The 23,948-nt window shown below is 46.5% G+C and overlaps 1 protein-coding gene across 1 annotated transcript; it reads left to right on the top strand.

The window, feature by feature from the left end:
* Positions 1-3,239: 3,239 nt before the first annotated feature.
* On the top strand, positions 3,240-23,914 carry LOC147051402 (obscurin-like). Its single transcript, XM_085920272.1, has 38 exons — positions 3,240-4,254; positions 5,101-5,370; positions 5,530-5,790; positions 5,868-6,179; positions 6,251-6,517; positions 6,600-6,875; positions 6,994-7,269; positions 7,452-7,727; positions 7,940-8,209; positions 8,473-8,766; positions 8,888-9,160; positions 9,252-9,326; positions 9,928-11,160; positions 11,382-11,599; positions 11,720-12,089; positions 12,904-13,179; positions 13,726-13,998; positions 14,128-14,403; positions 14,507-14,782; positions 15,136-15,396; positions 15,710-15,985; positions 16,061-16,333; positions 16,423-16,698; positions 16,775-17,050; positions 17,118-17,393; positions 17,460-17,735; positions 17,828-18,097; positions 18,190-18,456; positions 18,533-18,802; positions 18,927-19,193; positions 20,263-20,529; positions 20,938-21,050; positions 21,224-21,377; positions 21,899-22,060; positions 22,175-22,279; positions 22,346-22,612; positions 22,900-23,169; positions 23,698-23,914. Exons 1-38 carry the CDS (start codon positions 3,240-3,242, stop codon positions 23,706-23,708), a joined length of 11,124 nt encoding a protein of 3,707 aa, XP_085776398.1. The 3' UTR covers positions 23,709-23,914.
* Positions 23,915-23,948: the final 34 nt, after the last annotated feature.

Genomic DNA, 23,948 nt, shown 5'->3' with positions numbered 1-23,948 from the left:
TTTCAAAATCAAATTTTCAATGAACTTGAAGTTGATGAGAATAATAATCCATGTCAAGAATATTTGCGCTCTTTGTGCTCATTGTCTGCAATGGGTGTCAAAAGTACACATGGTGCCGTATAAAGACACGCTTTGCACCGGAAAATGTGTCATTCATGTCGGCATTAACCCGCTTGTGCTTACAAGGGCATAAGTCGCGGAAAAAGCTTCTTGTTTACTCTGCATGGAAGAAAGAAAGGCCACTTCAACCTTGACTCACACTTTTTGGATTTAGCTTTTACTGTGCCCAAGATACATTTTTCTTCTTCTAGCCTTTTTAGGACTTGCCACAAACTATTGTGACCAACTTCAAGCAGAGATTGCACAGGGTGTTTGGCCTCCTCGTGACTTTGATTTAATAATTAATCATCAAGCATTTCAAGGCCAGTCTGAGTTTTGCTTTTTTTTTTCTTGCTGCACTTACACGAAATGGCCACCAGAGGATAATGTTGCTATTATTTTCAGGATATGGGGGGGCTTATGGTCCCTTATTTGCTTTTCCATAAGAAAGCTAACCAGCCCCAGAAATGATGTGATTGCCACAACGGAGCAAATGAAAGTGGACTGCAAAGAAGAGGCCAGATGATGATGAAAAGACATTGTTTTCCTCTTTGGCCTCATCTTTCGCTGCTTCCATCAGTTGGGCATCGCTGTCATCTTCCAGGTCTGAACACGTCCGGATCCTTGCCATTGTCTGCTTTGCTCGCATTCCTGCGACGTGACCTTAGGGAGGCGCTTCTCAAACGGGGTCCCCCGTCGCTGTTCTCTATCAGCATGGAATTCGGTAGGGAGTATAAAAAAACAGTCAAATCACGAAATAAAAGAATAACTTTTCCCACTATAGCAGCAAGAATTTCAAATGCGGCTCCACGGCTCCGAGTCGTATCAGATGACTTGCAACAGCTGAAGGTGGGCGGGAGGTAGTGCGGAACTACGAAACAGCTGGAGGGAGGGCGGGAGCAACAGCGCTCGCAAACAGGCCGGTCGGCCAGGGCATCCAATAGCTCCAATTTGTAACGCTAAAACCACCTCGTGTACCACACTGGATGGCTTCTTGGGTGTGCATATTGCTGTTTGATTGAAGAAAAATCCCCAACCCCACGGAGCTCGTGCACACACCGCCTGCAAAAGTATTTGAACAGTGAGACAAATTCCCTTTGGGTTGGGCATCAACAGACATCAGTTACGCAGCTTTTATCCAATTCATGAAAACAACAACAAAAAACAAGTGCAATTATTGCATCGGATGTACGACAAATCACCAATAAAGTGTCTAGGCACAAAACAATGATGCCCCCCCCCAACCTCGCCCGCTGAATTCTTTCAACTAATGTTCATCAGTCAGCAAAATACCGGAAGGTTCCTCTTATGTATTTTGAATGCAAAGCCTGGCGTAAGCTAAGCAGTCTTCCGTGCGCTGGCCACTTGCGCTATCTTTAGCCTGGGCTGGCAAATGAATGGAAGCGGTGCACTTATCTCCCCTCGCTGTCATCGAGGCTGCCGGTATTTTTAGGGGACGGCGGCAGCTGCAAAAGCATTTAACAGTATTCCACGAACAATGACACTCTGAACAGCGCAGAGAGATCCGGGGGTGCCGTTCTGAATCCCAGACCGCCGAGGGGCCCGTAGTTGGCTTCCAGCAAAGTGAAAGCTTCAAATATGCGGCGCATTACAACGGGCCGAGCTATGCGCGCAAGATGAATTTGAAGCGGACCGAGGACATTGGCCACAGAGGACCGGCGCTACCGCTTCTCCGCACACTCTACGACGGATCGCGGCGACTGCGGAATGTACGTGGACGGTCGTCACTGGCAACTGAAGCGAGCGAGGTAGGTCATCTGAGGGGTACGCGGCGCACATTCACAAGGGCCAGGGGTCATTTCAATTCAATCAGACGCGTAAACACGCCGCCTTCACCTGCTCACCACTGGGAATATTCATGACACTTTCAATAAAGTCCAACCTGGAACATTTTGTCCCGCTGTGCAAACATGTATCAAATCACCATAGACCAAGTAGAAACAAACCACATTTTGACGTTTTACCTCGTCTAGTTGAGACAAGGAGTACAAGGCCCACTAGCTGATTAACTGAAGTGTTTATTTCAGTATTTTGTGTTCGGACATCCAGAAGAAGCAAGGACAATGTCATTTAGGGGAATTCAGATTGTCTTTACTATTGTGACTTTTGTTGACAACAAATAATCCCCATCAAGGGATGTCGTTCATATTTGACGACTGCGAGCGTGTGAAGTCCTTTGAGACGACTAAGTGCTAAACTAATCAATTCAATTCAAAATGATCTTGATTTTTGATCTTGCGTCCTTAAGACATTTCCAAGTGTTCTGTGAACTGGTATTGGTGTCTTATAAAATATGTACATTTTCAGCAACTGCAAAAAGTCTGCCTGCTGCTCTGGCCCAAATAATGATAACTAGGGGAATTCGCTAACCATGTAGACAATGAAAGGTATGACGGAGGTCTGGCATATTTGCACTGGAAGGTCTCGTGGGTCGGCAAAATGGTCCCCGCGAGCATGTGTGTTTCAGAAGCTTCTTGGTGATAGTTGACACACACGCACACACACACACTCCCTCTCTCTCTTGCAGCTCTTTATTTAGCTTGAACTATATTAAGCACTTTCTGACTGAAATACAGCACCAGCTGTACTCGCTGTGTGTTGTGGCTGCCTTTGCAGTGGGAGCAGGCCGCCACCCACAGCCCCGCCAATCACACGGCCGGGCGCCTTGTGTTTTTCTGTCATGTAGACAGCTCTAATTCAATTCAGGCTAATAGTCATACCATCCGCATGTGCTGAGGCATGTGTACGTTTGGATCATCGTTGGCTCGTAACATCCATCTCAACTGTACGTTCAGGTATCGGATTTATACCAATGAATTTCAACCAATTTGTTTCATCATTGAGTTATTTCTTTACTAAAATATATATTTGTGCACCTTTCTATGCCACTGACATAGTGACAAGCAGGGCAATGAAATTCTCTTCCTATCGATGACCCTAACCCTAAACCCCAACCAAGCCATCAAGCTAACCCTAAGCTAGTGATGTAAATAAACATATCCACTTTTTCTTTGTAGAAATTACCTTTGAAGATTTGGGACTGCACCGTTCCACGTGAATAACGGCAAGTTTGGCCCTCTAAAAACCGCTTGAGGTGAAACAAGGCTGACGGGGCAAAGATGGACGTATTTGGTGGCGCGCCGCGCTTCCTGGCCTATCCCAGGCCGGTGGGGGTACAGAGCGGGGCCGACGCCGTCCTCAAGTGTCAGATTGGTGGCGACCCGAGACCAGCGGTCATATGGGAGAGGAACAACGAGAAGATTGACCCACAAGGACGATACCGTGTCTTTGAGGATGGCAACGTTTACAATCTGATCATAACCGCCGTTACCATGGAGGATAGCGGTCAGTATATGTGCAAAGCAAAGAACAGCATTGGCGAAACCTACGCAGCAGCCACGCTGAAGGTAGAAGGTGAGGCACAAGAGCTGGAGTTAAGAGAAGAGAACAAACCGCGATTCCTCATCAAACCTCTATCCACTCGAGCCGGTCGCGGAGAAGATGCGGTCTTCTCCTGCAAGCTTTGGGGAAGTCCACGACCGGAGGTGACTTGGGAAAAGGACGGTAAAAAACTCAACGAAATATTTGAAACCACTCACTTCAGCGTGAGTTACCAGGATGGGGGATGGTTCCAGTTGAAGATCTTCAAGACCCGTGCACCGGACGGTGGCGTCTACACGTGTAAGGCGAGGAACGAGTTTGGTGAAGCGTTGGCCGGAGCCGTGTTGCTCGTGGACGCCGGCCCTGGACACGAGGAAGACGGAAGCCGCAACGGCTACACGAACGGTCACAGAAAAGCTCACCACGGAAAACAGAGGATCAGCAGGCAGATGCCCAATCAACACAAAGACCAGACGACAACCAAGTCGACCAGAGTGAAAATGTTTTCAGTGACAGAGGGCAAGCATGCCAAATTCCGCTGTTTTGTGACAGGAAAACCCAAGCCGGAAATCATTTGGAGAAAAGACGGGAGGCTGATACTGTCCGGAAGACGCTATTTGTTATACGAGGATCGAGAAGGATACTTTACGCTCAAGGTTTTGTACTGTAAGCAGAAGGATAATGGAGTCTATGTGTGTGCCGCGTCAAATACAGCAGGCCAAACCCTCAGCGCCGTACACCTCTCCGTAAAGGGTAAGTCCAGACACGGTGGCTCAAAATTGAGAGCAAGTCTCAAATTGTTGTGGCAAAAATCGAGTCCGAGTTGAGTCCAGTCGCAACTATGCATGTAATTCTGATGTCTCTCAACTTTGAGCTGTGAACTTGACATGTTGCCTTTCCCATTGTCCTCATTTGATAGAAAACATAGTCCTTGAATCCAAACGTAATCAACTTCATAGCTCCCTCCATGATACTTGGTTCTTGAGGTGGCCGACGTGCTCCGTATCGTAGGATAATAGTGGGGTGGAGATAAATCTGTCAAAAACAATACAAATGTCCCAAGTCCCTAAGTTAGTGGCTGAATGTTGACCTGTGTCAAGCCGTGCAACTCGAGTCGTCCACCTCTGCTGTCAGTCTATAACGGTTTCACCAGCGAAGAGGGCACGTGTGGGGGCCGCGCTGATGTCGTCTGTCCTCGTATAGGATTTCTCTCCATTTGATGCTTGAGTGATGTCACTGACATATGTCTAAGAAGGTACACTGAGATCATGAGGTCAATTTCAGCAGTGGTCCGTGTGATCACATGTCTCACATGGCTGTGCGAGTTCCAAACATATTGGCATATGGGACATACATCCTGTATTTCATTTTCTTCTCCAAGACATAAGTGGTCGCACTTTAAAAGAATGATGGTGATTTGATTTTAATCGGACCACATTCCAAGAAGGTAAACAAAGGAGCTGTGCGCAGTAGTTGACAGGTTCTGGTTGTTTATTTCCCATCCAACACATCAAGGTAGTGCTAAGCTTTCGATTCCTCGTCCCATTGAGTCGCTCGTTTGTTTCAAAGAAAGATGTACTCCCCTTTTTCTGTTGCCAGAGCCACCTGTGCGGTTCAAGCAGCCCCTACTCGATCTGGAGGTATGGGAGCGGGACTTGGCTGTTCTCGAGTGTGAAGTTCCGGAAGACTCTGTCCCAATCACATGGTACCTGGAAGATCGACGATTACAACCGGGCGCCAAATATGGGATGGAGGAGTGGGGAACAAAGCGTAGACTTACCATCCGTGACATTGGAGTCGATGATGACGGGATTTACCTGTGCGAGATGCCTGATGGTGGACGAAGCATCGCTGAGGTAGCAGTGAAAGGTAAGCCTCAATCACATATTCCAAAACAAAAGACATTGTTGTTTGCAATCCATTCTGGTTCAACTTCTTTGAGTCTTGCATTTCATCCAAGCTTAGCATTGTTTTTGTTTGTCGGTAGTCGTTTTCTCCGGCTTGTGTTTTCAAACCGTGTCTTTATAGGTCCAATAATCCGGAAGCTTCCAAGGAAAGTGGACGTTTTGGAAGGTGAAAATGCTGCCTTTTGCGTTGAAGTGGAAAAAGAAGAGATGGACATACACTGGTACAAGGATGGCGTGGAGTTGCGCGAAACCCACCAGACCATCTTGAAGTCCTTTGGCCGCACTCATATTCTCGTTTTTGTCAACACGATGCCCCAAGATTCAGGCTTTGTCATTTTCTTTGTGGGGAGATCCAAGACTTCCTCTCAGCTCAGAGTGAAGGGTAGGGTTCAGTATAATGACGCAAAGGTAACGATCACCACGAGTCTGTCACAATTGACGTCATGCATCTGCTTTCAGCCGCCAAACATTGCCCTCCCAGTGTCCCAGTGGGAGTGCAGATCAACACAGAGCGGGCAAACGCAGCACTTCTTTCATGGACTCCAGCCCAAGACTCTCGTAAGAACCCTCCATCCGGTTATGTACTGGAGCGACAGGAAGTCGGTACGGGTTCACAAGAGTGGCTACAGTGTCTGACAACTGACTCCGCCACCTCAGTGGAGATCCTCGGTGATAGCGTGCCTTGCGAGGCCGATTATCGATTCCGTATTTGTAGTGTCAACAAATATGGAAAGAGCAACAATGTGGAGTTCCCTAGAGCAGTGCACTTGGGTAAGTTAAGAACAGAATTTGTGTCACGGATGATCCTTTCTTATGTTATTCCTATTGATTATACTCTCCAGTTCCAGTAGCCAGGATACAAACCCCCTTACAGGATGCACTGGTTCCAGAGGGACAAGACGCCATCTTTACCATTGAATTATCCGCATCTGTTATCGGTACATGGTTCTTAAACGGCACGCAGCTTCAGGACGATGAGCGTTTTTCCATGCGACGCTCCAGAACACACCAGACTCTTCGGATCCAAGCGGTTCGAGACACAGAAAACGGAGCTGAAATAACATTTATCGCATACGGCATTCGGGATTCGGCTGCGCTGTATATTCAAGGTGAGTTTCTCAAGGAGTTCAAGATGTACATTGACTGGACACTGTAATAGCAGCGGCCCTGGATTTTTTTCCATATTGACAGCTCCCCTCGTCAAGTTTTCGATGCTGTCAGAAATGGATCGAAACAAATTTGTTGAAATTGGGAACCCCATCGTGTTGTATTGCGAGCTCTCAGACCCGGCGGCACCTGTGCACTGGTACAAGAACGGGGTGGAATTACAGACAACAGACGGTCTTCACATTCAGTCAGAGGGTACCATGAGGAGGATTGTCATCCAGTCAGCAGAGTTCTCACATTCGGGTGTATATTGCTGCGACGCCATTGACGACGTCATCAGGTTCAATGTGGAAGTCGAGGGTAAGTGAGTCCTTCTCATCACGTGGTAGTTGTACAAAAGTTGTGTTTTGCTACCATTTATGTGTGGCTTATGAAAAAGCTTTCACAAAAACAAATGACTATATTTAAATATCCATAGCGCCATCGGCGAGATTTTCAGCAATTCCCGAAGCAGCGAGGAACAAAAGCATCCACGTAGGCTCCCAAATTCTTTTACGGTGCGAGCTGTCGGAGCGCGATGCCCAGGTGCAATGGTACAAAGACGGCTCAAAGCTCATCCCTCAAAACGGAGTCAACATTCAAGCAGACGGATTGCTGAGGAAGTTGCTTATCCCTTCGGCGGACTTTTACCACTCAGGGTTGTACTGCTGCAAGACAAAGGGTGACAGTGTCACGTTCAATGTGACCATCAAAGGTGATTTATTAGGCGGCAGAATGGAAATATTCTTAAATGCAAAGCAACTAACTATAATGTGTGGGCTAACTCTAACCATCTCCTTGACCATGAAAGTGATTTACCTGTCAGGCAAAACTAACTGAAAACAGATCAGAAAAGTTGGCTTTATTGTGACATCAGATATTGAACTATATCTGTAGCTCAACCGGTGAAGTTCTGTCCACTTCCTGAAGAAATAAGGACCAAGTCCATTGAAGTGGAGAGTCCTGTTGTACTGCAGTGTGCCGTTTCTGATCCCGAGGCCCAGGTTTGCTGGTACAAGGATGGAACGCCGCTTGTTTTGAGCTCAGAGTTCCAAATGCAGTCGGATGGAACCGCAAGGACTTTAGTTGTTCACGCTGGAGAGCTGCACCACTCTGGTGTGTACCGATGTACGACAAAAGATGACGCCGTGGACTTTGGAGTTGATATAAGAGGTGACTTTTTCCTCTTCTGCGTAAAATGTTTAACCTCACCTCTTATTTTAAGACGCCACTAACAACACTTGCTTCAACTTCATGTAGTTTGTAAGACTTTGTTCCATTATGACTGTGCCGCATTACAAAATCAAAGTCTCAAAATTCATTTAACATTCTAGGCAGTTTCTTTTCAAAGGTATTCATTGAGCTGTCTGAATTTCCAATACTAGCTAAACCAGCGAAGCCCTCCGATAACTTTGACGTTAAGAAAGCCCAGTCCTTTGAATTGGGCGAACCTTTGGTGCTGGAATTTGAGGCGGCAGACTCCACGTTGCCTGCGCAGTGCTATAAAGATGGTGCAAAGCTCTTCCCACATAAAGAGAGTGAGAGTCATGTGACTTTGAGCAAGCTCCTTGTCTCTTCTGCTGAACTTGTACGTGCGGGGCACTACAACTGCGAAACGTCAGCTGAGACCGCCCACTTCACTCTTGATCTGCAAGGTGATTATTCATTGATTGAACCAACAGACCAACTAACGTTTTATTTTTGACTTGTGTCAAATGCTGTTTTTATTGTTTTATTAGGGATTCTTGAAGTAAGTATCAAACTAATCTCTCCTAGCAAACATTGCAAATGCTTGCCTATTTGTTTTGCAACTTGGTCTGATCTATGACAGTTTAGGGCAAGTTGAAACTTTTAACCCCCTTCTCTTTATGGATATGCAATTTTTTTCCACAATTATGATTTGAGTCATCACCTTTAGCTCCATCTGCGCCATTGTCACCTTCGCCGAAGTTTGTGGAGAAGCAATCGTTTGAGGAGGACCCCAGTCCCTTAGAGCCACCGTGTCAAATTTCAGACCCTGAGAGTCATAGCCCACACCAGGCTGAGGGGTCACAGGAGAAGGCTAAAGCTACAGGATCAAATTCGCAACATGAATTTGTCATGGAAGATATAAAGAAGACACTAGTCATTGAACCAAGTCATCCGTCAAACTCTGGAACATACTACTGTGCAACAGCAGATGATGTTGCTCCATTAGTTGCAAACACTCAAGGTGATTGTGTTTGTCTTTAGTCTGCGTTTTCGATTTGTGTTGATTGTCCGATTGTGCAAAGACATTTATCTTTTACGCATTTTTTTTTTTCTAACACCCCACCCTCAATGATTGTCCATAGTGCCAGCTGTGACATGTACTCCAGATGTTGCGAGGGCCAAGTCTGCTGAAGAGCGTTGCCCAATTGTGCAACAATTTGAAATTTCAGACCCCATTGCCAAAGCTTGTTGGTATAAAGACGGAACACCAATCTACCCCAAATTGGAAACTCTTTCTGAACCCGAAAGCAGCATCCAACAAGCATTTCCACCTCCAGTCACACTTGACTTGCCTGATGTTGAGAGTTTCACCTGTGAAACCTCTGGCGACGCACAGCCAATTGAGGACATAAAAGGTTGTTTGTCCCTGTTATGATTGAAATATTTTGTTTGTCGTCGGGAGGTATGACCACGCTCATTGTTTTCTCTTTGGCTTTGTCCAAACAGAAGAGCAGTGTCACTATGGTGGTGAGATTGGTGAGGTTGCTGATGCATCTGCCCAAATCACTGCGGATGTCAAAGGTGATTTCATGTAGTCCAACATCAGCCATCCATTTTAACCCAGCCCATACATGCCATTAACAATGGTGGTGTTGTACTCTTGGCTCCATCATCTGAGGCATTTGGCCATTTGTTTCTCCTGAAAATTGCTTTTTGCCATTCTGTCATCGCTGTTGTATCTTTGCTATAGAGAGATACCATGTGCGTGTAGCGCACGCGCTTAAACTAATATATATTAGTTGTACATGTTGTTTGTCACTTCATTTTTCAAAGTAACAGACATCTTTGCTCTTTAAATACTGCTTTCAACTCTTTAAGCTCATTCCACGTGTGGCAACCAACATCACCAGATCCTTCAAACCTTTGCCCCGTTGCAATGACAAGAAACTCTTACGAAAGCAATGTGCATCTTAAAATAATCAAGTAAGGCGAATCTTGTTTTTATTGACGATTGCTTTGTAGGGTAAGAGCTCAATTTCAGACCAAACCTGGTCGACCATCTTGATTGTCTTTGCAATGGATTAGCGCATAACTCCATCCTAACCCACAATGATGTCAATGCGATTCTGTTGTGAGAAGAACCATTGAGACCGACAACCACTGAAAACCTTTCTGCTTGTAGCTGCACTGCCACGGTTTGCCTCTGAACAAGAGGAGATCCACTCGACAGAGGGCAAGTGCATGTCCTCAAAACCCAAGTCTGGCAGCTCCGGCGGCGAGAAGACAGATTGTCAAGCACATCAAGCACATTCAACGCAAAAGACCACTCCTTCGTCAAGTCACAAACACATGACGGAAGGGATTTCGACAAAAGACAGAAACGAGCATAAGGATCAACCACAAAATCTTCAAACCAAGTCTGTCAAAGCTCAATCTCACTGCAACCCAATCAAGCTTGCAAAGCAAGCATCAATCATGAAACTTGACCCATACTATCACACAAGAAATCTTACCGAATCCCAAGGTGAGGAAATGATTTTCCATAAACAGAAGGCAGAAGACCCCAAGGTTTCTGGGCAGTTTATTACTTCCTCTCAGACAGCTGTACCATCAGGGGTTTGTAAGTCCTTGCGGAGTACAAATGTTGAATCAGAAGAATCTAATCTCAAGTATGTATCTGCCCCGTTAGAAGAGCGCTGTTGCTCAGTACCAAGTACCGTTCCATCAGGCCGAGGTAACCCCCAAAAGGCTTCTGCCCCCCATCCAAGGCACTTTACTAACCACATAGAGACTGCGTCGGTCCAATTAGGCCAGTGTTGCAACTCTATTAGCAATCCTCAGATGGAGAAGTCCTTTAGAGCTACGCAGTCCACAAGAGTTCAGGCAGAGGAGCTCCACAAGTCCAAAGAGATTTCAGAATTCCTGACAAATAATCTTCTTAATTCCATCAAGGCAAAACTACTTGTTTCAGACAACCACAGTAATTCCATACAGACTGATATCTACCAATCAGAGGAGATATCGACCGCCTCCTCAACAAAGCCTGTTTTGGCTGCTCCGACACAAGGTCTACCAATGGAACGGTGTGACTCTCAACACTCAACAATTGTCCAGCCAAGGAGAAATTTCCATTTCCATACCCCATTTGTTGGACCGGATGACTTATGTCAAACAGTGCAGGCCGTGACTCCCCAACAATGTCAATCCATGCTAAAAACAACCATCCTGACGGCTCATCACCACAATACGGAGGCTACAAAAGACCAGGACCAAGGGCACGTCACGCTGAACTCTGAACGAGGATCGTCAACGCAGTTTTCAGGTTCCTCCCGTTTCGAGCAGATGGCGAGTGTCCAATCAGAAGAGAGCTATCGGACATGTGCCAATGTCACTGCAAATAAGGTGGCTGTTGAAGGTGATTTACTGTAAATGGTTAGCATTTGCAAAGAAAAGAGCACCATCAGATGTTTTGTAGGGATCATCTTAACATTTGCCCTAAAAGGCCTTTTTAAAGCCCATATGTTTAAATGCATACATTTCGAGATTGTCTTTTAAATGGTGTTGGTCTGCTCCACTGTTTTGTTGAATGAGTGATAGTGATGCAACTTTTCTCAATGTACCTAAAAACATCCCCAGCTCTACCTGTGAATATTTCAACAACGTGCCAGACGGAGAGCATCAAGCCTACAGAAGTGGATGAGCCAGTGGCGCTCCCTGTAGTGCTCCCGAGTGAACCGTCAGCTCCGAACGAGGTCGACACCGAGCACGACGATGGAGTAGAACGGCGCAAAGAGGCCAGCCGGAAGCCGACGGTCGTCACCGAGCGCGACGATGGAGTAGAACGACACAAAGAGGTCAGCCGAAAGCCGACGGTTGTCACCGAGCGCGACGATGGACTAGAACGGCACGAAGAGGCCAGCCGGAAGCCGACGGTCGTCACCGAGCACAACGATGGAGTAGAAGGGCACAGAGAGGCCAGCCGAAAGCCAACAGTCATCACCGAGCACAACGATGGAGTAGAACGACGTGAAGAGGCCAGACGAAAGCCGACGGTTGTCACCGAGCGCGACGATGGACTAGAACGGCGCAAAGAGGCCAGCCGAAAGCCGACGGTCGTCACCGAGCACAACGATGGCGTAGAACGGCACAGAGAGGCCAGCCGAAAGCCGACAGTCGTCACCGATCACGATGATGGAGTACAACGACATGAAGAGCCCAGCCGAAAGCCGATGGTTGATGGTTCCGTAAGAGAACCGGTTTTGCGTTGCGCTGAGCCGCCTGAGGCGCGGATTCACAGCTGTGAGACTACTGGTGATGCTATGCCACTTCAAGTGGATGTTAAAGGTGACAAGCAGCCATTGTCAGGAACTATAATTAACTGTACACTTTTAAGATACTACGTACCGATTATTACATATGGGCGGATAGATCGGAAGTGCTTTATTTACTTTTTCTTGTCCTTCTTCTGCGCTCTGAGACCTTTGCTCTTGTGCTTGCTTTCCCTACACTGCTTTTAACTCAAAGCTTTACCCTAAAACCTGACATTCTTGCCCATCTTTGCAAAGGGCAGACCTCCAGTAGCCACAAATGGAAAAGTTTGATCCAGGAATGAGGTGAGGGGGGAAAAAAAAGTTCCTCACCTGCTGGATAGACTGCCCTGAACTTAAAAAGCAATTAATGATGCTGAGGCGGCTTGCTGGCCCATTTCAATGAGCATGCTAACAGTCTTTCATGGTATCCTTCGTACTAATGTCTTGCGTTGGCACATCGTAATAACATCCGGTCCTGAAAGTCTTTTTGCCTTTGCCTCTTAGGCATGAATTATATGCTGGGTAAATGGCAATAAAGAATGACTTATTGGCTTACTTCCTTTCAAATGCTGCCCAAGGACAACTCTATCCTCCTCAAAAGCAACTGAATTAGTTTAAAGCCAAAGAGAGGACGGTGGTCAAATAATGCCGATATTCTCGAGTTATACATTGTCTCACAAGAATAAGACCATTTTGGCTAAATTTAGTTGAATACAAAAGTTTGAGGTCTTTCTGGTGGATTCGGTGGTACTCTGACAAAAAACAACAACATTATTTTCACAATTGTATTTTATTTGGATCTGAAATAAGTTTTCAAAACTAATTGCATTTTGCATTCCATCCTCTAGTTCCTCTTCAGACCTTTTCAGCTCTAACAGAGACTGAACAGAATCAGACAGTAATGGCAGGCTGTCCCATTGCTCTCCATTGTGAGTTGTCGGACCCCGGGGGACAAGTCACATGGTACAAAGACGGAACAAGGCTCGGATCGCAAACTGGAATAGAGATCCAGTCAAAGGATAATTTGAGGAGTCTGGTCATTCCGTCGACCGAGGTGGCTCATTCTGGTGTATACCGTTGCCAGTCGAAGGATGACGATGTCCAGTTCACTGTGGAAGTAAAAGGTGACGCCTACCAGAGTCTTTCCTTGTTTTGCACTGCCACCTAACTGAGATTGGCGGTTGGCCATAATTCCAACCAAATCACAAAAAGTTGTTAATCTTTCCCTACCTTGTTTGGTTTGCTACTCTTCCAAAATGACTTCCCTTCAATCCTGGTCCTTGAGGCCCAGTTTCCTGGATGGTATATATGACTACCTGCTGCAAGACACTGGATTCAAATGATCAGCAAGGTCTGCAGAAGCTGGATAATGAGCTTGAGCATTTGAATCTGGTGCATTGCAGCAGAGAGCCATAAAAGACATGCAGGAAATACGCCCTCCGGAACTGGCTTGAACGCTTTGGATCATTTCACCAGTAAGATGGACAGATACATGTTCTTGTTCTACTACTAATAGTACTACGACTGTGTGCTACTTGATGAGGTTACAAACCATCTTTCTTACACTAACTCTTTGACTTATTGTTGCTCTTATGTCCATTACAGTTGATTGGGTACTAGCCATGTATTAAGATTTTTTCTTTTTTTTTTTAAATATCTTAAACATGTAGCTCTTCCAGCCAAGTTCTCAGAGCTTCAAGAGGCAGACAGAAACAAGACCTTCCAAGAGGGCAGTGCCATTGTCCTCAGCTGCGAGCTCTCTCAGGATTCTGCCGTTGACTGGTACAAAGATGGGATCAAACTACAGCAACAAAGCAATTTGGAGTTTCGAGCAGAAGGTCGAAAAAGAACACTTATCATCCGATCCGCTGAATCCACACACGATGGCTCGTATGAATGTGCAACAGCCGACGACAACCTCACATTCAATGTGGATGTCAAAGGTGATGGATTTACTCTCGTCGTCTTCTTTTTGTTATTTATTCACTTTCTTCTGCTATTTTGCTGGTCCCCAAGAATAGGGGACCTGTTTGTGTACAGTATTCAAAAGCTCCACTGTTCTTTTTTCTTAGGCCGATTGCCACATATCATGCCAGTTCTGCAATCAGAAAAATACAAGACGATTGCAGCTGGTTCTCCCATTATTCTCCAGTGCGAGGTATCAGATCCAGTTGCCCAGGTTTCCTGGTTTAAAGATGAGGCCGATCTCTTTTGCAAAACTGGCCTCGACATGAAAAGAAATGGGAGCCTCAGAAAATTAATCATTCACTCTGCTAAACCATCGGACTCAGGCCTCTACGGCTGTAAACTTGCTGAAGACGTTGTCACATTCCATGTGGACGTCCAAGGTGGGATTTCCTTGTGTTTGATTTTGAGGAGCATCGTGAGCTCAGTTTATTGACACCAAATTGTCTTGCTCTCATCTTCTTTCAACTCGTTTCTACTTATCAGCTGCTCCTGTAAGGTTTGCAGCAATTCCAGACAAAGAAAGGAACAAATTGGTAGAGGCAGGCTGGCCAGTTAAGATGCAGTGTGAAGTCTCAGAGCCAACTGCCCAAGTCCAGTGGCACAAGGATGGTGGGAAGCTGCATCCAAAAAGTGATTTTGAAATCCAAGCGGAGGAGACATTGAGAGCGTTGGTTATTAAAGCTGCAGAAGTCAGTCACTCTGGGGTGTACAGCTGTGATTCTGCAGATGACCACATAGAATTCAAGGTGGATGTTGCAGGTGATTTACATATTTTCAAAATCATTAACCTTTTTTTTTTTTATGTGCAACTAAAACAATTTAGGCAACTTGCGAGTGTTTGTAATCCTACAAGAAGGTTAAAGATGCTTAATCCCAAGGAGTGAAAACCCTGCAGTGTCTTTCCTTTTTTTCTCTCACTTTTGTGATCTCCTGCTTGGTTTGGTCTGGTCTAACTGGTGTCATCAACCCTGGTTTCAACACAAAAAGTTCAGATCGATAGACCGCATGCTAGCCAAACACTATCCGAATTGTAACCTGTGCCAAATGTGGCAAAAACGGATTCATTCATCCCTGAAACTCTGCAATTCTTGTAGCATTGGTTTTATTCTCAGCTGTTGCAGAGGTTAAAGCCAGACAGGCAGTTGAAGCAGGCCATACTGAAAAATTGCAGCGCAAGGGCTCAGACGCCGCAAGTCGCCCTGGCTTGCATGAGGATGGGGTCAAACACGTTCCCAAATCAGCTACAAAGATCGATTCGGAAGGCCTCACAAGGACACCTGATCTGGAGCCAGCAGTGCCTTCAGGCTCTGGGGAGTACAGTTGTAAAAGTGACAATGCGTCAAAGTCCAACGATTGCTATGCCGAGGTGAAAGGTGATATGCATAGCTTTTTCTTCTCAAGATGTGATCGTAGAGTTCCATACTCTGCCACGAGCTCAAATAACCCGCAAAAGTAAAATCATCCGTCCAAAAGCTCTAAAGCGATTCACATTCCATTGCTTCAAATGTAATTTACATCCATTTCTAACCTTCATGTGGTGTGGTTTAAAAACAACAACAAAAAACAAGGTGTTGGAAATGATATTGATCTCGGCATGTCTTAACTGCCATGTGGCTGCTGTGAACGTGACTTTTAAGAGCAAGTAAAGAGTAGCGTCAAGTATAAACATCCTTTATGTGCCTTCAGCCCCACCGGTAACGTTTGCCGATGTCCCAGAGGAGGAGCTTTTCAAGAGCGCCGTGGAGAAATCAGAGCTCGCCCTGTCGTGCCAAGTGTCAAAGGCCGATGCCGTTGTCCAATGGTACAAGGACGGAGCCGAAATCCGGCCGAGCGACCATGTTGCCGTGCGGGCCGAAGCCACAAAGAGAGAGCTTGCAATCCGCTCAGCCCAGCTTTCTGACTCGGGCGTCTACACATGCCGTGCAGGAGACAATGCCGTCGTGTTCAAGGTCAACATTCGAGGTAACAAAAATGTTCCAGTTTGCTTGAATGCCGTCTAAAAATAAGAGTGCCAAAGTTCTGACCGTTCCTTCCAAGAACCGCCGGTGATGATCGTATACCCGAAAGAAGATGTCCACCTCGACCGTCACATACCAGAGGAAATTATTCTCAGCTGTGAACTGTCCCGTACAAACGGAGTTGTAACCTGGTACAAAGACGGCCAAAAGCTCCAAATGAGCGAAAATATCAAACTGAAGGTCGAAGGTCCTTATCGGCGACTGAAGATTCTAAAGAGCGGAGTGGAGGATTCTGGAGAATATGTTTGCGATACAGCCGATGATTCGATATTCTTCAACCTCAGCATTACAGGTAAAATTCACAGGCCCCCCTTTCGAGGGCGTATTGTTTAGTTTGGACGTCTCAAAAACAAATGAACATAAACTGTAATCTATATTCAGAACCTCCAGTGCGGATCGTATCTCCTAGTCAGTCCCAAATGGAACTGTGCCAGCAAATGTCCGAGAGGATGGTACTGAGCTGTGAAATCTCACGGCCAAACGCGGTGGTCCGTTGGTACCGAGACGGACTTGAGGTAGAGGAGAGCGACAACCTCATACTGGAGGTAGACGGGGTGTACAGACGGCTCATCATACCTGAAACCACTGTCAAAGATTCCGCAGAGTATGTCTGTGACGCAACCGACGACTCCATGACGTTCTTTGTAAATATAGCCGGTAAGGAAAGTCACAACTCTACAAGATGAAACGTTAAATCTTGATCTGTCTCTCACCACCTTTCCTATTTTCACAGAGCCTCCTGTCCGCTTTGTCCGTCCACGAAAGATCGTGAACAGACTCGACAAAGTGGTTGGCGGATCCTTGGTTCTGGATTGTGAGGTGTCTAGACCCAACGCCGTGGTTCTCTGGAAGAGAAACGGGGAAGAAGTGGAAGATTCCAAAAACCTCACCGTTGTGGAAGACGGTGTTGTGCGTCAATTAACTGTTCACTCGCTGACTTTAGAAGATGCGGGTATATATGTCTGCGATGCAAAAGATGATGTCATGGATTTTCACATTCAAGTCAAAGGTGGGTCATCTTTCACAATCATCAGACAGTGATTGATCGATTTCATGTCTCTTCTCCTTTTTTCCAGAGTTGCCTGTCCAAATAATCGGGAAAACCAATGCTAAAACAGAAAAGCAATTCCTGGTGTCTGATGACATTATCCTGGTGTGCGAACTGTCCAGACCAAACGCATCCGTCCGTTGGTACAAAAACAATCAACCGATTGACGACACGGAGCGATACTGTTGCGAAGAACAGGGCGTTTTCCGATCACTGGTCGTCCTAAACGCTTCTCTCGAGGATTCGGGAGAGTACACTTGCGATGCAGCGGATGATAAGATGCTTTTTCATATCACAGTCACAGGTAATTGCATTGGAAGGTTAGTTGCCCTGGAAGACATTAACGGACCGCGATGGTCTTTTCCTTTAGAGCTTCCAGTCAAGATTGTCGGAAATTCCGGTCACCCGGAGCATCACATACTACTGTCGGGAGAAGAACTTATTTTAGAATGTGAGGTGTCTCGGCCAAACGCCACCGTTCAGTGGCTCAGGAACGGCGAGACTCTGAAACCGGACACCCGTGTTAAGATTTTCAGCCATGACGTCACGAGGAAACTTGTTCTCTCCAGACTTCAGCCGTCGGACTCTGGAAAATATGTTTGTGATGCCGCAAATGACAAGCTGATTACAATTGTTGAGGTGCAGGGTAAGAGGAGACTATGACGATTTGAAACCATCTCCAGACGACCTCGGGTTGGATCCAAATCAAGCAGAACTTTGTCATTTTTCCCTCTGCAGAGAAACCAGTCAAGTTTGTGAATAAAAAGGCAACCGATCAAATGTTAGCTTACGAAAACGAGAGCGTCACACTGTGTGCCGTGGTGAGCCGAGACAACGCCAATGTACGCTGGCTGAAAGATGGCCAACTACTGAACAAGGACAACATTCACATCTCTAGCGAGGGTAATACCCACAAGCTCACCATTAATCCCCTGCAGCTGTCTGATTCTGGAGACTACGCCTGCGATGCAAACACAGATGATATGCATTTCAGTCTTTTTGTCAAAGGTAAGCCGCTCCCAGTTTCCATCCTGAATATTTCCTCCATGATAACCAAGTTCATTTCCCCGAAATGATGATATTCCACACCTCCTCGTCAGAAATGAAGGCCAAATTCATCCGACCGTTGGAGAGCGTGGCGTCTCCGAAGGGCAGCAGTGTCACATTACGGTGCGAGATCAATAAGCCAAAAGGAGACGTCCAGTGGCTGAAAGACGGCTCCGAGATCCCGCCGAGTCGTCGGCACAGAATAAGGGCACAAGGTCGAGAGCGGAGTTTTACCATCTTTGAAGTGCTTGAAGAAGACGCGGGCACTTATTCTTGTGAAAGCACAGATGACAGAACCTCAGCTACTGTCACCGTCAACAGTAAGTAGGAGAACAAAAAAAAAAAAAATTCAAGCGTTTTAAAAAGTACGTCTCAATGCCCTTTCTTTGCTTCCAGCCCCCCGTGTTGTGGAGTTCATAGCGGAACTCCGGAACATCACCGTTTGCGAACGAGAAGACGCAGTCTTCAAGTGTGTGGTCTCCCCGGCAGACACTCAGCTGGTGTGGCAACTGAATGGCAAACAGGTCGTCCCCAACGAGCGCACTGTCCTTTCCAGCAATGGCCTCTGCCACACGCTCTGTATCCAAAACTGCGTGCTTTCCGATAGCGGCGCCGTGACTGTTGATGCTGAGGGATTGCTGTCAAAGGCTGAACTCCAGGTTCAAGGTGAGTGAATGTCCAGTCTTTCAACGTGTGCCACACTCACAAAACTGTTGTTCACAATAGCCCTTAGTCCTTCGGTTGCCCTAAAAAAAATCTACCTATCTGATGGTTTTGTTTTTCTTTTCAGAACAGCAGGTGACGTTGACCAAGAAGATGGCGCCGGTTACAGCCGAGGAGTATGGCGAGGCCACCCTGGAGGTGGAAGTCAGCCTGAATTGCAATGAAGTGCAGTGGATGAAGCAAGGGGTGCTGATCCACCCCGGGGCCAAATACACCCTGAAACACATAGGCCCCAAGCACAGCCTGACCATCCACAAAGTGGCCGTGTCCGACCGGGGCTGCTACAGCTGCGAGACGCTTCACGACTGCACGCAAGCCCAGCTCACCGTGGAACGTGAGTGCGAGCCCACGTGTCGCCGCCGTGCCGCCATCGCCGCCGTTGCTGTTTATCTACCTGCGTTGACGACCGCGCCGAGCGTGTGCTGGTAGCCTTCAGTGACTTCGAGTCATTTGAGTGAGCGGGGAGCCGTCGGATTCTTGAACTGGGATTTGATTGCAACTGACAGCTGACTGCCACCCTGAATGAGGCAACTTTGCGAGCACGCATTTGAAGCGCAGGTGGCACAAGTATTCGCATTCTGGACATAACACGGAACTAAACACACCATTTTCGGGGGGCGTGAATTCTCTACTCTAGGGAGTAAAGGTAAAACGAAAAGGTAATAGTACGGTGGCTGAGTATTTGGAACCTATCCCACCACCGGTTCGAAGAGGAGCCGTTGACGGTGTTGCCGATGACGGTATGCGGCACATGCCTCGCAAACGCGTCTGCCCGTCGAGTGACTCGAGGTCTTTTCTTTCATCACTTGGGAAGGGCAAAGTCGGGACCTCGGGCCCCTGGCAGCGCCAATGAATTTGGATCTCCCTCTCATTGCTTCTAAATTTACACCCTGGCCTTCAAAACTAAGGTTGTTGTCATCGGGTCTCCAAAATAAACACTCCTTTCTTTCCCCACAGGTTAATGGTCGTCCATGGTAGAATCCATGAAAAATGTTGGCAGGTTCAAAGTCGGCTTTGGCGTAAAGACGAGACCAAAATATCATCAAGAAAACAAAAGCCGGGCAGTGGACGTGCTTCCAGTCCACATTGAATCATTACCTTGGTTTCAAGGCAAAACAATTTTGTGTTCCCACTGGTCTCAATACTTCTGATGTGTGGAAAAATAATTAAGCAGATGGTTTTCAGCCAGCTCAGTCTAGGACATCTCATTTTCACCATGATACCGCCCCCTGCTGTCGACTGATAATGACATCAATGCGTTTTGGCGTTCTCAGTGAGACGGTCACGGCTTACCTGTTTTTACATCCAGATTCGCATGTTTTAAGAAAAAAATGCATGACAGATGTTGAGGTGCCAATTTTGCAGGTCTCTCATTTGATATTTCATCAACATTCTCTTTGCAGCTCGAAAAGTCACAATCAAGAAGGGCCTGAGCGACCTGAAAAGCATGGAGCGGGAAACAGTCACCTTGGAGGTGGAACTGTCCCATCCCTGTGTGGCCGGCACCTGGTGGCGAAACGGAAACCAGCTCAAGCTGTCCAGCCACTTCCGCATGAGCGCCAAGGGACAAGTCCACAGCTTGACCATTTGTAACCTCTCGGTGGAGGACACGGCCACCTTCACGTTCTGCGCCGACAAGCTGAAAACATCGGCCAGGCTTGTTGTCAAGGGTAGGCTGTTTGAAGATTAAGAAGGATTTGCGCCGAGGCCATTTTATTGCGCAGGCCCGCCTTGTAGTTCTGCTTTCCCTTTGAGGTCTTTTAAGACCGTGAAACTATATGGACGCCTCATGATATTTGGAGCTGCAGGAATTATTACAATTTGGAAAACAGATTTGTGTAGAGGCTTTGTTTGATTTCAAAGGAGACTCTCTAATCATTCACACTCGGGTCTTGGCCAATGAACGATAGAGTCTTTGGTGACATGGCTATTTTATGGCTGCAGAAGGAAAGGAATTTTGATTTGTTTTTTTTGCAAATTGCAGGGTAATTGCCCTGGAATTGGCCAAAATGGCTGCTTTAAACCAAAATACTTAAATATACAGTATATGTATTTTGTTCGTTTCTGTCTCTCTCCAGAACCTCCGGTGACAATTTTCCGAAAATTGGAGGATCAGAAAATCCCAGAGGGATCAGTCGTCTCCATGGAGTGTGAAGTGTCCAGGCACAATGTGGACGTTAATTGGATGAAAGTGAGCGTGACTCTCGCCAAATCTAGTGGCCATAACCTGAACGTGTGCCTCACTAACCTACGCTAGAGCAGTTTCCGCATTGCTACGTTCCCACTCATATTTGGGATGATGACTCTCCAGCGTTGGAGCAGAAGTCTCTCTAATTGTTGTTTTGGCTTTGTCATCCTTCTCAGAATGGCAGCAAAGTGAAGCCTGGCAAAAACGTGCGTATATACGCCATCGGAAGGAAGCGCTTTCTTCAGATCACCAAATGTCTCGTCGGTGATTCTGGCATGTACACGTGCGATGCCGGGGAAGTGGCCACAAGCGCCACTGTGGAGGTCTACGGTAAAGTCTGCTGCCAACATTGTTGTCTTGTTCTACAAGAGTTTGAAAAATATGCTTACAAGTCTTTGCATTGATCAAAATCTGACATGGAGGCTCCTGCTTATGGTGCTCAGGTTGCTATGGTCAATAATGTGCAAAGTCCAGCAATAATTGGTAGGACTGAACACCAGGAAGAAAATCAATCTGGCCAACTAGCACTCAATCAAAGGAAGGTAGCAACTATTCAGAAAGAGTGTGCAGTGATCCACCTACCTTTTAGATGTATACACCAAATAATGCAAAGTGGATGTGCACATAAAACAAAGGATCCACGAGTTTGTGAAAGAAAGGTTAAAGCGGCGTTTCCCGTTTACCTTGAGGAAAGCTCACTAATGAGCGTGCAGCTTGCTCACATGCGGCCAACTCGTTCAATTGGTTTCAACACTGTCACCTGCTGGCGATTCGGACTGCAAATGAGGGAACAGGACTGCAAAATTCATTCTAAACACACTTGACTCCAACACACAAATATCTGTTGCTAGAACGGGAGCTGCTGGTCGTGCAGGACCTGGAGGATTTAAACATCGCCGAAGATCAGAACGCAGTCTTTGTTTGTGAGATCTCAGTAGAGGACGTGCCGGGAGAATGGTACAAAAATGGGGAGATGATTCATCCCACCAGTACCATCAAGACCCGACAGGAAGGTCAGTGAAATTAAGGTTGGAAGCAAAGAGTTAGGGTGGAAAAATCACGCCCGGGTGCATGAAGATTGATTAATTTGTTTGTTTGTTTGTTTGTTTGTTTGTTTTTTGTCGCAGGGACCAAACACTTTCTGCTCATGTGCAATGTGCGACCTGAGGACTCCGGCGAGATCAAATTTGTTGCCAGACATGTGAACTCTATTGCCAAGTTGCGGGTGAAAGGTAAAATTCTTGCCACCTCACATTGTGTCCTTTTCCAAATCAAAAGGGACAAATTCCAATTTCCAGTGATACCCCTGAGCATCGTGAAGCCTCTGCAGGATAAAACGGCGCTGGAGAAGAGCCGCGTGATGCTGGACTGCACCGTGTCCAACCCGCGCTGCAGCATCCGCTGGTACAAAGGCAGCAACGTCATCCTGCCCTCGGAGCGCTTCGAGATCAGCAGCGAGGGCTGCTATCGCAAACTGATCATCCGTCAGGTGGCGCTGGACGACCAGGGCACCTACAGCATGCAGGTCGGGGAGTACACCTGCTCGGCAAAGCTGACGGTGGAGGGTAAGAGGCGAAATGAAATGAAATAAAAATAAAAATAAAAATAAAAATAAAAATAAAAAAATAAAAAAATACATACATACATACATACATACATACATACATACATACATAAATCAACCAGTCATGGGCACAGAGTATAATGTTAGGTACACTCAGGGGCACACAAAGGGGGGTGGCTGACAGGGCAGTGGACCCCGGGCATCTACTGACCGATTGATTTTTTTGCCACTAGATGTCAGTGCAACTAGCCAACATCAACCAAACACTTATTTTTGTGCACAATGCAGCTCAGCCTGTTGTGATGGTCCGAGAACTGCCAGACGTGGAGGTGGTGGCCCCAGCTCAAGCCTGCTTCGAATGCGAGGTGTCGACCTCCGTTCAGAACCCGCCCACCTGGACCCTGAACGGGGAACCCGTGCAATCCGGGGCTCAGGTGCGCCTGGAGAAGCTGGGTGCCATTCATAGATTGACCTTCGAGCAAACCTCCACGGCCATGAGCGGAGTGGTCTTCTTCACTTGCGGGAAAGCCAAAAGCTCAGCCCAGCTCAGAGTCTCGAGTAAGTCAAGTGATGTATTTCAAACGACCAGACAAAAAACTTTAGGTACAGTACATGGGGGTAGGGTTCGGTTTCTATCCACCGCAAATAACTGGAGCTGTACAAGCAATTAAAAATCAAATTTCCATCACACGTCCCGTTTTAGAAAGACTAATTGCTCATGGGAATCGTGAAGAAATGTCTATGTGAAAAGATGCGATTGGGCCTCCGGCGCGGAGTTCATAAATAGCGCCAACATTTTGGCTGAGAGAGTGCGACATTTTGCAGATTGTAGCGAGGAGTGAAAAAAAAACAAAAAAAAACTTGTGCTCTATTTGTGGCCGATGTAGGTCAGACGCTAAAGAGCTCACGTGACCCTGAACTTTGGAAACGCGCAAACAGCTTGTAAAGCCGTATTAGCGAGAAAAGCACTTCCCCATCAAAGCGTTCAGCGCCATTCCAGTCAATTCAAATGTTTGGTCAATGGGACAAAGGTTTTGACAGATTTGGGTTTTGAAATGTTACAATTCTTGCAATTGTTTTTCACAGGTGCTCCGTGAGTGAGATTCTGCCTTCGGACTACCTTCCAGCTCGTCTATCAACGTGAGGTCAAAAGGCTCAGATACAATCTCATGTGTTTCAATTCTGTTTTCATTTAGAAGTAGATTGCTTTTTAGAAACCCAAATTCCTGTTGACATGAACAATCTTGCATTTAGTGTGCCATTTCGGCTTCTTCTGAACATGTAAATAATGTGTGCAAACGGTTTTCAATAAATTCTCTCATGATAAAAATTTGTCA

This window comes from Syngnathus leptorhynchus, chromosome 9, assembly GCF_054491065.1.
Source record: "Syngnathus leptorhynchus isolate UIUO chromosome 9, UIUO_Slep, whole genome shotgun sequence".
NCBI lineage: Eukaryota > Metazoa > Chordata > Actinopteri > Syngnathiformes > Syngnathidae > Syngnathus > Syngnathus leptorhynchus.
This window is presented reverse-complemented; position numbering and strand designations above follow the sequence as displayed.